At 45.8% G+C, this 16,981-nt stretch overlaps 1 protein-coding gene across 1 annotated transcript in view; it reads left to right on the forward strand.

Annotated features, from left to right (window-relative positions):
- Positions 1-16,981, forward strand: part of WWP2 (WW domain containing E3 ubiquitin protein ligase 2) — a 147,039-nt gene that overhangs the window by 50,468 nt on the left and 79,590 nt on the right. The window contains exons 5-6 of the mRNA XM_036833378.1: positions 10,023-10,160; positions 11,972-12,068. Coding sequence (XP_036689273.1) covers positions 10,023-10,160; positions 11,972-12,068 — 235 coding nt within the window. The remainder of the gene's footprint in view (positions 1-10,022; positions 10,161-11,971; positions 12,069-16,981) is intronic.

Here is a 16,981-nt window from a genome sequence, read left to right on the forward strand (position 1 = left end):
TGGAAATTTAAAAAGTGAAACCTTTATTTCATAATCTGACTCTTCAAACACAACTTATTTTCTCTGCCTCATTTATTTCTTTGCCCCTTTACATACTTATTTTTACAGGGTTTTAATAATAGGGTGCTTTTTATAACTTCATGTTCTTGTTTTTTTTAGAATTAACATTGTAGTGTAAATGATATTCCACGTTGTTCACTCTTCATAATCATTAATCCAAATCTTAATTGTGACATAATATTTCACTCATTTGAAATTTGTAATTTTTCAAAAGCCATTTTTTAAAAGGGGGAATTTTTTTTATTGTGAAGTGATTACCACAGTAAGTTTAGTTAACCTTCATCATCTCAGATAGATACAAAAAGAATAAAGGAAAAAAAATGTGCTTTTTTCTTGTGATGAGAACTTTTAGGATTTCCTGTCTTTGCATCTTTCCAGTAGATCATACAGCAGTGTTAACTGTAGTCACCACGCTGTCCATCACATCCTTGGTCCTTCTTTATCTTACAACTGGAAGTTTGTGCTTTTTGACTACCTTCATCCAATTCCTCCACTCTGCTGATTTGTTTAAAAGCAGAACCTTAACCATGAAAGCACTCTTGTAGCTGGGCTCCTGGATTTCGCTATTCCGAGACCATTGAAAAGGAGGTTTGTTCATTGAAAGCCTTTCTCTGCTGTGTTTACAAACACGTCCTCAATTCTGTGCAAGGGGGAGAGGTGGTATAGTCACCGAGGTTCCCTGAGGGCGCAGAGAATGGATAAGCTGCTCAGATGGGCCTAGTCTACGAATCCTCTGAATTAATGGGTGATGAGGACCACCCCCGCCTTGGGATAGAGGAACGCTAATGACAAGGCCGCAGTAATTAATGTGAACTGACAGTTTATCCTAAAGATGCAACTTTCCCAGATCTGTATTTATTTCCTCTAAATCACTTTAAAAATAGGCTATAGCTTTACAGACAGTGAGTTTCACCAAGACAGATGAGGCTTTTTTTCGTTTCCTATGTGAAGGGGACCCTCACTTGATTCAAGAGGGACTCTTTGTCTATAATGTACCTCATTAGATAGATGACTCAGGTGAATAGCCAGTTCTGAAGTGTCTATGTCAGTGCATTTTTTTTTTTTTTTTTGTAAATGAAGAAAAGCATGTGTAGCTGCAGGGGTTTGGACTGTAGAACACTGGGACCCTGAATCAAGAGAAATAAGGACGATCATGACTGACGAATCTGTCATGTACTGACACGAGGATGCATGTGCCTAATCTCTCCTCCATCATTCTTGTGGTTGGAGGCAAGCCGTCCCTCTTCCTCCCATGTGAAGGGCAGACTCCCCATCCATGCTTTGGAGCCCACCCTTTCCTGCCTTCTCAGGACTCCTTTCTGACTTTCCTCCTGCCTCTCTGACTGGTCTTCTTCCCCAACCTGCTTCACCCCGCAACGTGCTAGCTCTTTGCCTCAAACTTCAGATCACAGTTGAGCTTTCAGTTCCTCAGGAAACTTTTCCTGATGCCCTGACCAGGCCAAATGTCCAGCACTGATGGGACCGTAAGGTCTCTTGCATGAAATCTGTTTCACAGTTGCAACTTTACATTTCTTTGTGACATTATTTAGTTACTTCTGTTTCTCCCACTGACTTGTGGGGTTCCTAAAAGCAGAGACTATGTCTATTTTCCTTCTTCATTATAACCCATCTTCTAGCACAGTGTCAGGCACATAAGGGATGCCCAGAAAATGCTTCTTGAATGAATGCACAAGAAAAAAAGGAGAAAAATAAAAGTTTACAAACTGGCTTTGTAAAATGAAGCTCTTTTCATTTTTAGAGGAGTTAATGCAACTCTCAGTCAAACAAGACTTTAAACTTTTATTTATTTATTTATTTTTGGCTGTGTTGGGTCTTTGTTGCTGCACGCGAGCTTTCTCTAGTTGTGGCGAGCGGGGGCTACTCTTCGTTGTGGTGTGCGGCTTCTCATTGCGGTGGCTTCTCTTGTTGCGGAGCACAGGCTCTAGGCGCGCGGGCTTCAGTAGTTGCAGTGCCCGGGCTCAGTAGTAGTGGCACGCGGGCTCTAGAGCATAGACTCAGTAGTTGTGGCGCATGGGCTTAGTTGCTCCGCGGCATGTGGGATCTTCCCGGACCAGGGCTTGAACCCGTGTCCCCTGCTTTGGCAGGCGGATTCTTAACCACTGCACCACCAGGGAAGCCCCAGCCAAGACTTTAATTTGGAGTTGATTCCCAGCAGCAGCCTACAGAAGAAGCTTCAAGGCCAAGGTAGACGCTTCCTTACACCATGTGTTCTGGGAAGACTCTGCCAAGGCTTGAGTGATGGGGGCCGAGGGAAGGTGGGTGAAGCAGAGTCAACCTTGGTACCCCAACAAGAATTCCAGTGTCTACAACCTGCTTCTAGCTTGGTAGAAGAGGCTTTCTCTTGTTAGGCTCTGGCTAAGGTTGGAAGCCAAAGAGACATCGTAACAGTAAATCCTGGAAGCCTGTGGCTTTCTTTACTGCGAAGGGAACGTGAAAGAGTGTTCTCTTTAAAGCTGGGGTAGCCTCCAGCCTGTGTGTGTCTGCGTTAACGGGGAGCCAGGGAAGGGAAAGGAGACTGTTTACTCTCTGCCCTTCTGGAATTTCCTCCGGTTCCGTTCCTCTGTGCACCAGTGTTTCACAGCTACGTGTAGAATGAACACTGACCTGTTAATGAATGCCCTGTTTATTTTCACTTTCTTTTGATGGGCCTATGGGATTGAGGGCAGAAGGAGGCCGGAAGAAGGAGGTTTGTTTGTTCCACTGAACAGCTCTGTTAAGGCCAAATCAATCACATCTTCCTCGGGCTTCTGAGACTTTTGGCCCGAGAGCACTTGGTCTCCCTTAAAAGTATCCTACTTTGTGTCCTGTTTTGTTTTTCTCAAATTTCCAGGTAAATCCTTACATTTGTATTCTGAGTTAGGAAGAAAATTTTTTTTTCTCTTAAAAGATATAAGCGTATACATGCACATACATTTTGGTGGTGTGAGAGCAGGGAAGGACAGTGATGACAGAAGATTCTAAAGCAGAAAGTTCCTTCATACACTGCATTGAAACTGTCCAGGCAGGGCTTCTGGACTTAACTGAATTGCATTATAGGGGCACAGTTTGGCAGTTCTGGTTTATGTAGTTTTTTTCTTCTGTCGGAATGAGGAAGGCAGCTTCCATGCCCTATTTATCTATACTTATTGGTACCATATGCAAACAACATATTAAAAAGTCCATGTCAGGAAAGGGAAAAAGTAAGTCTTAGAAAAATATTACTCATCCCTGTTGCACGTAACAACTCTTCCCAATAGGAAATTATTAACTGAAGCCACTTGCAAATCTGAGGCTTTGAAGTAAGGGAAAATAACTGTCGGAGCTACTCCCTAAGCAGCTGGATTGTATATTTTCTACCTTTTCATATTTCAAAATGTGTATGTAACATTGAATTTGTGTAAGTTTTTTAGTTTACAGTCACTGCTTGTTCTTTAGGTATGCTGGCTTGAAAAAGAAAAGCTATTATGGAAAATGTCAAAATACACAAAAGTAGAAAGAATAGTCCATGAACCCCTATGTGCCCATCACTCAGATCCACAGCGGGCTACAGGTGGCCATTCCCACCCCATCCTCCATGGGGTTATTTTCACATAAATCTCAGACACGTTTCATTTACAAATATTTCAGTATGGATCTCTTAAAGATAAGGGCTCTTAAAAACCATAAGCATGATACCAGCTTCATACCTGAGAAGCTTAATGGTAATTATTTAATCTCATCAAATATTCAGAGAGTTTTTAACGTTTCCCCAGCTGTCTTCAAAATTATTTTCCCCCCACCATTGGTTTGTTTGAATCAGGATCCAAACAGGATTGATAAGTCTCTTAAGTCCCTCCCCCTCCCCCTGCAACCAGGGATGGAACCCGGGCCCTTGGCGGTGAAAGCTCGGAATCCTAACCACTGGACTGCCAGGGAATTTCTTCTTAAGTCTCTTTTAACCAATATGTTCTCCTTCCTCTTTTTATCCCTTACAATTCATTGTTGAAGAAACTGGACAGTTTGTCCTGTAGTTTCCCACATATTGGGTTTTGCTGTTTCTGTCCCTGAAATGTGTTTTAACATGTTCCTCTGTCCCTCTGTGTTTCTTGTAATCTCATACCTGTTGAGATCTAGATCTAGAGACTTGATCTGATCCAGGTTCTTATCTTTTTCTTTTTAATGAGGTGGTGTGTATTTCCACGAGGAAGCACGCTATGTCTTCTTGTCTCTTCTGGTGTGCCGGCTTTTAAAGGGATCTCCTGGCACAGTCCTTGAGGATTTTCCTAATTCTTTTCCCCTAGCTTCTAATCTCCAACCCTACCGCTGTATGTTGACCTCCATAAAGTAGCGTAACAAGGTATTGGTAACCAGTGGGTACTTAGAAGAGAAGAAGGACATTTGCTGAAGTTAGCATGAGCTCAGGACTTTCGCTTTTTCGGAGGAACTAAAGTCTCTTGCCATCGGAATATTTTCATTATATATGTTCCACTTGGTCGTAATTGAATCTGACTTCCCCCAGCCATGCTCTACGTTTGTGCTTTTTGCAGCCCCTGCCTATGATTTGCCCAAAGCTTTGATTCCAAGAGCCCGGTGGGCCTGTGGGGACTGACCAGTGTGCTCGGTGGGGAGCCATGGGGCTTTCCTAACACGTGCTGGAAAGGGGGAAAAGGGTGAGTCTCCCTTCTGCTACCCTGCTCCTGGATGACACTGCCATCGCCTGGCCCAAGCCACCAGCTGCTCCCGCCTGGAATACTGCAGTGACTTCCTCCCTGGTCTTGTCTGCTTCATCTCTTGCTCCTCCTGCAGCTGGAGTGACTGCGCTGCAACAGAAGTCACGTCCCTTCCTTGCTCACGAGCCTCCAGTGGCTCCCAGTCTCCCGCCGAGTAAACGCCAGCGACCATGCCAGTGCTCCAAGGCCTTCCTTGTGAGCTTCCAGTTTCCTACCACCCTCATCTCCTGCTCCTCTCTTTCCTCATCCACTCCAGCCACACTGACCTCCCTGCCATTCCTCAGATCTGCCAGGCGTGCCCCCATCTGGGGCCTCTGTGTCTTATTCTCTCTCTGCCTAGAGTATCCTTCCTCCAGATACTTACGTGGCTCCCCTGCCTCATCCTTCTCTAAGTCTTTGCTCTGTTGTCACTTTCCTGGTGAGACTTTCTCACCACCCCAGACCCTCCTCCCACCTCTAGCGTTCTTCATCCCTTCCCCTCCTTTCATTTTTTTTTCTACTGCATTTGCCACTAACAGATTATGCAATTTACTTGAAAAACAAAAAACACTGCCTAGTGTCTGTTTGCCCCAACTAGAATATAAACACCCAGGGGCACAGCTTTTTGTCTGTTCTGTGCCTGTTGAATCTCACTGACCAGAAGAGTCTGTGCTCGCTACGCACGTGTGGACTGCATGATTACAGATGGGGCAGGGCCGGATGAGGTGGAGGGAGGTTGGTGAGCCTCCTACGCTCAACCTGGTTCTAGTTCTGGAACTTGACTTACTACACCCATGTTTTCATCAGCTTCTTGATTTTTGAGCAGTGCCTGAAAAGGCGGGGGAAGACCTGGTGCAAGAGAAAGGCCCTTTGTAGAGTTGATGGCGTTGCTGCAGTGAAACCCAAGGGCCCCAGAGGAGAGGTGGCTAATGCTGCTATTTATAGCTCAGATTCCAGTATATGTTTTCCAGCCACACTTGCTCCTTTCAGCCTCCCCTGTATGCTCAAGTCTGTCACTCAATTAGCTGATGGTTTCTTTAGTCCCGTTATGCACTGTAGTGCTCCCCTGGCTCAGGTGTGTTCTTTTTGTTTTTGTTTTTTAAGAGAATAATAGAGTGTTCTATTCTCAGAGGTTTAATTCTTTAATAGCCTTGCCAATTAAAAAAAAAAAACAACCCTTTCCCAATGTTTTATCATGCAATTTTCCAACATACAAAAGAGTCGAAAGAATAACACAATGAATGCCCAAATGCCCTTCACCGAGAGCCAACACTTCTTAAGATTTTGCTACATTTGTTTTACCTGTATGTGTGAGCCTGTGGGTGTGTGTGTGTGTTTCTTCCTGAACCATTTGAAGGTAAACTGCAGACATCATGACACGTCACTCCTGAAAACTTCAGCCTATTCTCCTACAAAACAGTTTGAGAATAAGTGCAGGTATCATTATAATATACTCTTGGATCTCCCGAGAATGAGACCATACCTAAATACAGCCACAGTACCATTACTGAACCTAAGAAAATCAACAGTAATTTCAGACATCATTCACTATCCAGTCTGGATGCAAATTTCTCCAATCGTCCCAAGAATGTATTTTTCAAACCAAGGTTTCGTCAAAATTCACACAAGGCATTTGGTACTTATGTTCCTTTAAATCTAAAAGAGTCTTCTTCCTGCCTGGCCCCGCTCCCCTTTTAAATTTATTTAATGACATTGACTTTTCCAGGAGTTTGTGATGGTTACCGTATGGATGTCCCATATTCTGGGTTGGTCTGATTGCTTCCTTGTGGTATCACTGAATTTATTCCTCTATCCCCTTATTTCATGTAAACTGGGAAGGAGGTTTAGAGGCTTGATTGGATTCAGGTTAAATGCTTTTGCAAGAAGACTTTAAAAGTGATGTTGTGTACTTCATCCTGTGTCATGTCAGGAAGCATGTGGGTGTTGGGTTGTCTTGTTCTTAGTGATGCTGACTTCGATCACTTGGTTACGATCGAAGTGATGCATAGAGGTCTCTCTGAACTGTTTCTCTTTTAAGTAAATAGAACAGTAGAGGGTTATGTTCTCAAAAGCTTAGTTTAAAGAAAAAAAAAAAAAAAACCTCCCCCGTCACTGGCTCTTTTCGAAGGTCAGATGTGTCTCCAAGAGTTGCCAGGTAACTTCCAAGCCTATATGTATATAATGACTCTGCTGGTAATGATGAGCAGGTAAACCAGACAGAAGAGCTGAGCTGGAGCTTTGAGTTGAGACCATGGAGGGGAAAATGTGGGCTCTGCCCCTGGCTTTGTTGGAGGACCATGGCGGCGTGGCTGTTAGGAGGTTGAAATTAGCAGCGAGAGGCCTTGGGCTCTTCCAGCTTCCTGTTGAACATTATCATTCTTCCAGAAAGGAGGGGAAAGGTACCCACACTCCCTTTGTAAAGTGATGGGCTTTGAGATATCAAGAAGGGAATTAAGGAGCCCTTCTAGAATTCTCATGCCGGCATGTTCCTGAGAGTGGTGTACCGGACACCTTTAGGAAGTGTCCTAGGTACAAGACGAGAGGACCATACGTCCTTGTGATAGGTATGTGGGTGATCTTGGAAGATTTTTGCTGACCTTGGAGTTTGTTGTCGAAAGCTGAAAAAGGCTTGGAAAGGTCAGGAGAAGAGCAAGTATACAATGAACAAATTAGATTGAGAGAAATCAGGATTTTTCAGCCTAAAAACAGGAGAGTCAACAGGGAGATAATAAAAATGACAGTTTAGGGCTTCCCTGGTGGCGCAGTGGTTGAGAATCTGCCTGCCAATGCAGGGGACACGGGTTCGAGCCCTGGTCTGGGAAGATCCCACATGCCACGGAGCAACTGGGCCCGTGAGCCACAATTACTGAGCCTGCGCGTCTGGAGCCTGTGCTCCGCAACAAGAGAGGCCGCGATGGTGAGAGGCCCGCGCACCGCGATGAAGAGTGGTCCCCACTTGCCGCAACTAGAGAAAGCCCTCACACAGAAACGAAGACTCAACACAGTCATAAATAAAAAAAAAAAAAAAAAAAAAAATGACAGTTTATTGGGAACTTATCAGGTGCTGTTTAATTCATTACATGTGTTCCCTGAACAGTGTGTTCTTACTGCTCCTGTTTTGCAAGGTGGAGAGACCAGTGCTCAAGTTAAGTTATTTGTGTAGTACTGCATACTACTAGATAGAACTGAGATTTGAATGCAGTCTGTCTGACTGGTACCCGCCCTCGACCTCTGTGCTTTCCTGCCTGCTAGGGACTTATACCCTGGATCTCGGTATGATAGAGTAGGGAGGTGCTCCTTGACTTTAGAAAAATAAATAAATAAGCATTTATTACCTCATAGTTTTGGTGAGTCAGGTTTTGGGAGCGGCTTAGCTGGGCAGTCTGGCCTGGGATCTTCCACGAGGTTGCACTCGATACATTGGCTGGGCCGCAGTCATCTGAGAGCTAGACCAGGGCTGGAGGATCCATTTCCAAGGTGGCTCATCTGCATGGCGGGCATGTGGTGCTGGTTGAAAGGCCTCAGTTCTTTCCCTCTCTTGGACTTTTGAAGGAGCTAGTTTTCAGATTACAAGTGTTCTTTTATAGAAATATTTGAAACTCACCAAGCCCCTTAGTAAAACTGACTGAAAGCAGACTCAAAAGGATTTGGAGAGATCCATCACACGGAAGAAAGGTTAAGGGGAGGGAGAGATGCTTCAAGAGCTTGAAAACCTGAGGGAAAACTGGTTTCTACCTTATTATAGTAGATCCTTGAATTGATCGAGACTTTTTTTTTTTTTGCTAGGTTCTTAAAGGGCTGTGTCTGTTTCTTGGAGAGATGCAGGGCAGACTTTTTTTGGTGAGGGGAGGTTGTCTCATGGAGGTAGTTATTTATACATACCCTGCCTTGTTCTAGAAAACCAGCTTATAATAATACAGTAGCAACTAAGAGAGAAAATGAAGTGGCGGTTTGATGGATAGTGTGGGTGGGGAAGGAGGTTGGAATATGTGGCACTTTCCTGGTCTGGCTTTGTAAGATGTGGGGTGGCATGGAAGGGCTGCATACTCTTTGGAAATCCTCATAAACGCTGCTCTTTCTTGGTAATTATTGAACGGCTCTGAACTGGAGGCTATGGGTCCTCAGCAGTAACTGGACGGAGGCCATTCGGTGTGGCAGGCTTGGTGGGTGGGGTCAGGGGTGTGTGTGCAGCAGTTTCCAGCCCGCCTAGGGTTTGGTGCTTCTGCCTCGCGCCAGTTAGTTCTGTTTCTTGTTCGCCCACAGGGCTGAATTTGCCTAGTGTTCCAGGGGCTGGGTGACTCTGAGCTGCCTTCTCACCTCACTGGTGGAGCCAGGTGTTGACTAGTCTCTCCTTGTGGGACTTACCCAGGACCGTGTAACTATGGGGCTGACTTGCTTGTACTGAACTTTTGTTGTTTTAAACTTTTTTCCACCTTATTTCAAAGTGAAACATTCCGGATTGAAAATTAAAAAACAATTTTTAGCCCAAATAATAAGTCCCTGAAATCCTTTATCTAGAGATGACTCCTGATAACGTTTCCTTAGGGTCTCCTGACCTGTTTCGTTTCTTTTTTTTTTTTTTTTTTAATTTTATTTATTTATTTATTTATTTATGGCTGTGTTGGGTCTTCGTTTCTGTGTGAGAGCTTTCTCTAGTTGCGGCAAGTGGGGGCCACTCTTCATCGCGGTGCGCAGGCCTCTCACTATCGTGGCCTCTCCCGTTGCGGAGCACAGGCTCCAGACGCGCAGGCTCAGCAATTGTGGCTCATGGGCTTAGTTGCTCCGCGGCATGTGGGATTTTCCCAGACCAGGGCTCGAACCCGTGTCCCCTGCATTGGCAGGCAGACTCTCAACCACTGCGCCACCAGGGAAGCCCCTGTTTCGATTCTTTTTGCCACCCCTCTTCCTATGGGTGGGGGGATGCTATTTGTAAATGCTTTCTTCCTCTGTATGCCGTCAATATCTCTTATTCTTTTCTTACAGTCCTGCAGGTATAAGCAAACAAATAAATAAAGTAGAAATTACCTGGTGAACCTAACGATATAAAATGTTTAGAAAAAAATGAGCACAGCCTTCCCCACCAGCCTGATACAGCGGTGACAATTAGGCATATTCCTTCCCGTTCCTTTTTCCATGCCACAAGACAAGTTTGAAGATGTAGAAAAAAGTTGCCAGGGAAGCCAGAGTCGGTGAAGTGGGAGCTTATAACTTACAGAATCTGAACTCGTTGTGCATTTGCTTTTGTCCATCCATGTTGCTTTTTGTGTCCAACAGTGGAGAACACACAGCTGACCCTGAACCTGCAGACAGAGAACAAAGGCGGTGTTGTCTCGGGTGGTGAGCTGACAATTTTCCTGGACGGGCCGACTGTTGATCTGGGAAGCGTGCCTAATGGCAGCGCCGTGACGGATGGTGAGTGCCGCCCTGCTCCCCAGGGCTGTGCCTGGATGGGGCAGGGCGGGGCAGGGCGGGGCAGAGGAGGTGCCCAGATCTTGTTCTCTACCAGGTACCTGGGTTCGGGTACTGCACAGTCAGCCCTGACTCTTCTTAGCATCATGGATCACAATCAGGACATGATTTTTCAAGGACTGTTTTCTGTTAAAGGACCAAAATAAATACCAAGCCTTTGTAAGCGTGTTGTTGTTTTGGTTCTAGAGCAGAGAAACACATGTTTTCATCCCACACGGACTTTGTAAAATGAAACATCTTTATTAAATGTTACTTGGGCCCGTTTATCTTCTTCCCAATCCAGTTAAACTTCCTGGAGAGCTTGAGAATGTCTTTTATGAGACGGTCTTGGTTGGAAAAGGGGAACTGTGTGTCTCAGAGATTCACACTAGCTGAATACAGGCAAGAAGCGGGGAAATTGGAGAGTGTCTCCTGCTCTGTCCTGAATGTGGGCGGTTTGTTTCTTTTCATCTAGTTTGAAATTAGTCACTTTTGGATCTAGCAGGAAATTACTTCATGAAGTCTGAGGTCCAAAACGGGTTGGCTTTCTCCATAATTTTTCTTGTTAAGCGTGATGTAACTATGGCACCTTCCAGGCCCCAAGCAGGCTTTCTGTAGCTTCAGTGGGTGGGGTTTGAATTCTATCTGAAGGGCATTTGAGTGGAATCTCAGTGATTGGATGGGCCTTGACGTCTGAGAATCCTCCCTCAACTGGCCTGCATGGTGCTTGGGGTACTTTTGGTGCATCTAGAAAAACCTGCATCATTCACTCATTCAGCACATACATCCACAGTTGAGCACCTGGTATGTACTAGCTCTTGGACTGGGTGCTAGCCAGACGGCAGGGGCAAAATTCACACGGTCTCTACTCCCTAGAGCTTGTGATCTACTTGGCAGGGGCAGGGGATGTTAGATATCAAATGAGTAAACACAGAAATAATTATATAACTGTAACTGTGAACAAACCTATGAAGGAAGAGTACTGGGTGGTGTGAGATTCCTTTACTTGAGGGGGAATCTCATCTAAATTGGGGGGCCAGGGAAGGCTTCCCTGAGGAAACTGAGTCCTGCTGGAGTATGAGGAGGTTGGACAGGCCAAGGCGGGGGGGTGTGGGGTATAGGGGTGGCTGAGTAAGAGGTGGAGGGGTCTCACATGCAAAGGCTCTGAGGTGGGAGCGAGCGTGGCCTGCAGTGGGTACAGAGGCAGCCAGGGCAGCTGGATCGTGGGGAGCGAGAAGGAGAGGGCTGGGAGGTGAGGCCAGTCAGATCACACAGCCTCGAAGACCTTGGTAAGGATTGTGAACCTCAACCTAAGAAGTAGAAAGCTGTCGAGGGGTTTTTAATCAGGAGAGTGTCATGATTTGATTTGGATCGAATCTGATTTGGCTTTTTAAAAGCCCTCTGGTTGCTGCGATGTGGAGAGATGCCCCAATTCCTTGCCTCCACTTTGCAGGGCCAGCATCTATCCTCTGTCTCGCGGGGTGTGGTTCGTTTAACATATAAGGCAACACGCTTGTAAGTGCCTTAGACATTCTTGAAGGTCTTGGGGAAGAAGAGCTGCTTCCCAGGTTTGAGCCCCTCTGTTCCGCAGCCCCGATCAGACCTCGCCCAGCCGTCCCTGTCCTTGTCATGCTGCAGCTTGCTGGACCGTTGGTGTCCCCCTGGGGTGGGTAACTGTAAAACATGCAGTTAGCGCCGTTCCTGTACCCACATCTCAGACAGAGGTGCGAGCTTCTCAACGTGTCTGTCTTTTTTGTGATGGATCCCTTTTCCAGGTTCACAGCCACCTTCGAGAGAATCCAGCGGGACGGCTGTCACTCCAGAGAGCCGGCACCAGCCCCCCAGCACAAACTGCTTTGGTGGGAGATCCCGGTAAGACACCTCCCTCCTTGTGAATGAGGAGGAACCTGGAAGTTGCTTAGAGCTCTTGAAAACATGTTGGGAAACGGCGAGGAACAATTTATGTTAGAAACGGTTGGAAATTTCCAGAAAGCTTATAACTGACTTATAAGACTTACAAGTATGTTAAGATGGCCCGGGGAGGAATACAAAACTCAGGATTCTCGGAAGGGTCAAGGGTGCCTTGAGAAAGGTTGGGACTGACTCAGTTGGTTATTTGGCTGAGAGGAACTGTTGAACAGAGCTTGACGGCTTTTTATGCATCAGGTACGGTAGCCACAGTTATCCTTCCAGGATGCACATAGGAACACTTAGAGCAGTGGTTCCTTGTATGTGAAATTTTCTGTCTGTACATTTCTATTTGCGGGGGTGATCCATGATTCCCTTTGGAGTGTTAGTTAAGACCTCCTGCACACAGAGTCTGACCTGTATTATACTTGTTATATACATCCCAAATGACTTAATTTTATTTACCGACATTCCCATCTTATACCTGCGTTAATGGTGCAAACTCCTCTCCACGGTCACTGAATTCCCAGGCAGAGGAATAGTTTTAAGTGTATTTGAGAGATGGGGAGGAGGTTGGGAACCTGCTTTTTTTTAAAAAAATAAATTTATTTATTTATTTATTTATTTATTTATTTATTTATTTATTTATTTATTTATTTATTTATTTATTTATTTTTGGCTGCGTTGGGTCTTCGTTGCTGTGTGCATGGGCTTTCTCTAGTTGTGGCAAGCGGGGGCTACTCTTCGTTGCGGTGCGCAGGCTTCTCATTGCGGTGGCTTCTCTTGTTGCAGAGCACGGGCTCTAGGTGCGCGGGCTTCAGCAGTTGTGGCACACGGACTCAGTAGTGTTGTGGCTCGCGGGCTCTAGAGCGCAGGCTCAGTAGTTGTGGTGCACGGGCTTAGTTGCTCTGTGGCATGTGGGATCTTCCCGGACCAGGGCTCGAACCTGTGTCCCCTGCATTGACAGGCAGATTCTTAACCACTGCACCACCAGGGAAGTCCCGGGAACCTGTTTTATTGTTTATTACAATGTACAAAATCCCCAGACATTTTAAGGAAATTTTAAGGAAAAGAATCATACGGAATGTAGTTTGTATCTGCAGAGAGTAGGCGAATAACTGGTAAAAATCCTCCCAAACAGACCCCGGGCAGTGGGGGAATAATGCTTTAAGAAACAAAGCATATTTTAGCCAATACCCACAGCATCTGGAAAGATCCCTCTGAGGACAGCCTTCAGCCTCTCTGGATTTGGTTGTTTTGAGGGTTTGTGAGGTCTTGATGCTTGGCAGGCGTCAGGAACAAGAGAGGGTTGGATGTTTGGATCTTTTGTCTATAGCATCATTAGAAGCAGAGGTGCTATTTGCCTGTCGTCTTTTCTCCAAGCCTCTGCAAAGGTCTTAATTACCTCATACCATGAAGACTAGTCATCTAGTGAGTCACAGAGAAGAGTGATTTGAAGGTTGAGATAAGTAGTTGACTCTCACAGGGTAAGGACCAACGATATAACTGGCAAATCTTATATCAGCAAAGGCATGATTGGCACCCAGAGCTAGAGAAAAGAAAATCTCTTCAATGGTGAGTAGCTGGTGGAGAGGAACACCTCAGACATTCACTCTGAGAATGATGCCTTCTTAGCTCTGGTGTTAGTAACTACCATCTTGGTCTTTTAGCTGACTTGGAAAATTGGTGTCAAACACAACTGATGTCACTTAATTTGGGGCTGGAGGGCAGTGTTCAGCTCTTAACGTTTGGACTTAAGTTCTTGACCTATTTGTTGCTCTCTGAAGTTCTCTAGTTGATAGACCTTGAACTTTACATGTCTGGATAGCCCTTCTTTGCTGATGTTTGTGTTGAGGATTCTTGAGTGTTACAGCAGCAGGCAGACTTCAACAGAAAATCGGGCGCATTTTTGCCCATAACACGTGGCGGACGTTCAATGCTAGTTAATTGTTAGCGGGCAGATTGCCTTCTAGGTAGCTGAAGCCGTGTGGGAGTCCTCCTCCGCCTGCCCAGCTACTGCAGCATTTTCCATGCATGGCCTCTGAATTTTCACAGGCCTCTGCCATCTAAGTATTTATTGTGTGTTCGCATGGAACCTGCTGCCATTCAGCAGCAAACACTTTTGGATGTATGGCCCAAAGGCAGTCTCTCCTGCATCCTTAAGAACCCCCTTTCCCCATTGCTGCCGCATTTACGAAGGTCACTGTGCACACAGTGGGTAGCAGAGTAGTCTGCTGGATGAGTGTGAGGCTCTGGAATCAGATGTAGATTGAATCCTGGCCTGTCATTTACTTGCTATACAATATTGGACAAGTCACTGAAATGCTCAGCCTCTAATTTTTTTCAAGCGGGAAATGGGGACATCGCCTGCCTCACAGGGTCATTGTAGGAATTAACTGAGATGAGTTCTGTCAGTCTGAGGGCCTTGCACACTGGGAGTGCTCAGTGAAGGTGGCCGGGAGTTGCATCTGGAGACTGTCTTTTGCGCCCCACATCCCCACACCCAAACCTGGGAAACACGGCATTACTGAAGCATTCCCGTCCAGGAGACTGTAGTTAGGAGGGTGGTGAATCTAACCTTCAGGATTCAAGGACAGTCCTCCACTGTCCTTGGTTTCCTGTGGCAGAGAGAATGACGGGCTTCTGCTTGCCGCCTCCCAGACTAAATATTTAGCTTTCGCCGTCTGAATGGTAGGTTTTTCTTGGACTTCGGTGCTATTCTCCATGATCAAAGGTGCTCTGATGTGCCCGTGAAGGTGAAGATTACAATGTGAAAGCAGCCTTTTCCTCTCCTTCCCCTGCTTTATAAAGCCATAGAACTGGAACCGTGTAAGAGTTTTATCTTAAAGGTTCATCTACCCAAGCTCATCCAGCAAAGCTACCATGTGCTTGCTAAACAAGGCCTCAAAGCTCCGTCTCTTACTGGGATCTTTCTCACTATTTAGGGATCATCAGGTGAAACATCTCTAGTTGTTTTGCCATCTGAGCTGCCACATGGAAGCCAGCATGGGATCGCCACCCATGGCATAAATTTATTAGCAGACAGACCACGTTAGTATACAGTCGGTGGGTCTGGCTGAGTAAAGAAAGAGTTAATATCGTACATCGTTGTTTAGTCCTACACTGAAATGCTGTCCCATAACAAAAATGGAGGAAAGATAGTTGCATCATTGTGGTAGAATCTCAGAAACATAGTGTTGAACAAGAGCAGCAGATCACAGAAAAAATATATAGTATGATGTCATTTATGTGAAGTTCAAAAATGTAAATTGAAACCATGTATTTTTTATGGATACCTTCATAGGTGGTAAAACTATAAAAATTGGAAGGGAATGCTAATTAACCCTGAATTCAGGAGGATGGTTGTCACTGGTGGGTTTAATGAGGAAAAAGCACAGTGAAAGCTTCTGGGTATGGGGGATGCTATTTCTTGGTCTTGGGTGTTCATTTTATTATTCTTTTTTCAACTGACTATATATTTAATATATTCTTTGGTTTACACTGTATATTTCGTAATACAAAAACTGTCATCCACCAACCTAGGTAAACTGCATAGTGACGGTGTTAGGTTGGAGAAATTGTTGTGTGCCATCGAGGTAGACAGATTTCAGAACTTAGGGTTTTTCCAGGCTCGATAATGACCACTCATTTCTCTTCTGCCCAGTTTATCTTTACAGCAGTGGAGCCAGTGATTCTAAGGCGATGCTTCACGTTGGCCTTGCCGGCTGTGCTCCTGTTACTTAGAAATCTCAGGTGGGAGAATTTAGTTTGGGCCTTGGGAAAGGGTTCCAGATGAAAGCTGGTCACTGCGAGATCATGTGTCAGAATAGCACTAATCTTGGGGGCCCAGGAGGGCCAGCCTGATACCCTTTGGTGTTTGGAGCAGGGACCGTTACGTGGTGTACCCAGGGCTCCGTCTGTGAGTGTGCCGTCCTGCCCTGTGTCCTCAGCCAGCGTTCCTTATTCCAGCGTGTTGTGGAGCCCCCTGGGAGAGTGTGTGCTAGTTGGCACGGGGAGGGCCTACCACACCCTTTAATAATCCCCCAGTGTTTATTTTATTTTGCTGGAATGAGGGCCAGCTTGGGAACCGTGCCTAAGTCAATGCAGGCTTTGCCGTTCTCATGTGTGCCCGGTGCCGTGCACACATCGCCTTGCACGAGGCCTGCCAGAAGCATGGCGTCTGCTCTCCACAGTGAGCGCGCAGCCTTTGTGGCACACACGATGTATATGAAATGGCGCGCGTCACGGGAAGCTCAGAGAGAGGAGAGATGAGCGTGTGGAGAGGGAGAGACTGAGGCGAGGGTGGGTGTGGGTTTGCAGAGAGACCCTTGTCCACTGTCCGAAGGTTCAGTGCAGTGTCGTAGGGGCTGACACGTGAGGGTGCTAACTAGTGAACTAGAGAGGCTAGTGCTGTGGTGGACGTGGAGGGGGAAAGAACCCAGCAAGGGGATCCACCCTGGTACCGGCAGCTCTCTTCAGAGCTACCGTTAGGTTAGAAAAGCCAGGACATTGGAGTCCCCCTGTGGTTTGCCGATTCTTCATCACCTGTGACTTTTTCCCCCCTCCCCAGCTATTGCATGAAACCAGGGAGTTAAGGTGATGTCACCCAATGGGTGAAACCATAGGACTGCCCGCGAGCGCCGCTGCTGCTCCAAGCATAGCCTTAAGATTTCTTCTGACTTGAGTAACTAGCTCCTCCACCTAGAATCCCTGTAGATTTTCCATCGTCATACAGGGAAATGGTACCAACAAATGGAAGAATGCATTGAATTTGCTTTTAGGTTCCTAAAGTTTTTCATTAATAGGTCTGAAAACTGTGAAAGGGATCTTGGTTAAGAATCTAGACATAGGGGCTTAAATAATTAATTTTCCTTTAT

Source organism: Balaenoptera musculus, chromosome 19, assembly GCF_009873245.2.
Source record: "Balaenoptera musculus isolate JJ_BM4_2016_0621 chromosome 19, mBalMus1.pri.v3, whole genome shotgun sequence".
NCBI classification, from domain to species: domain Eukaryota; kingdom Metazoa; phylum Chordata; class Mammalia; order Artiodactyla; family Balaenopteridae; genus Balaenoptera; species Balaenoptera musculus.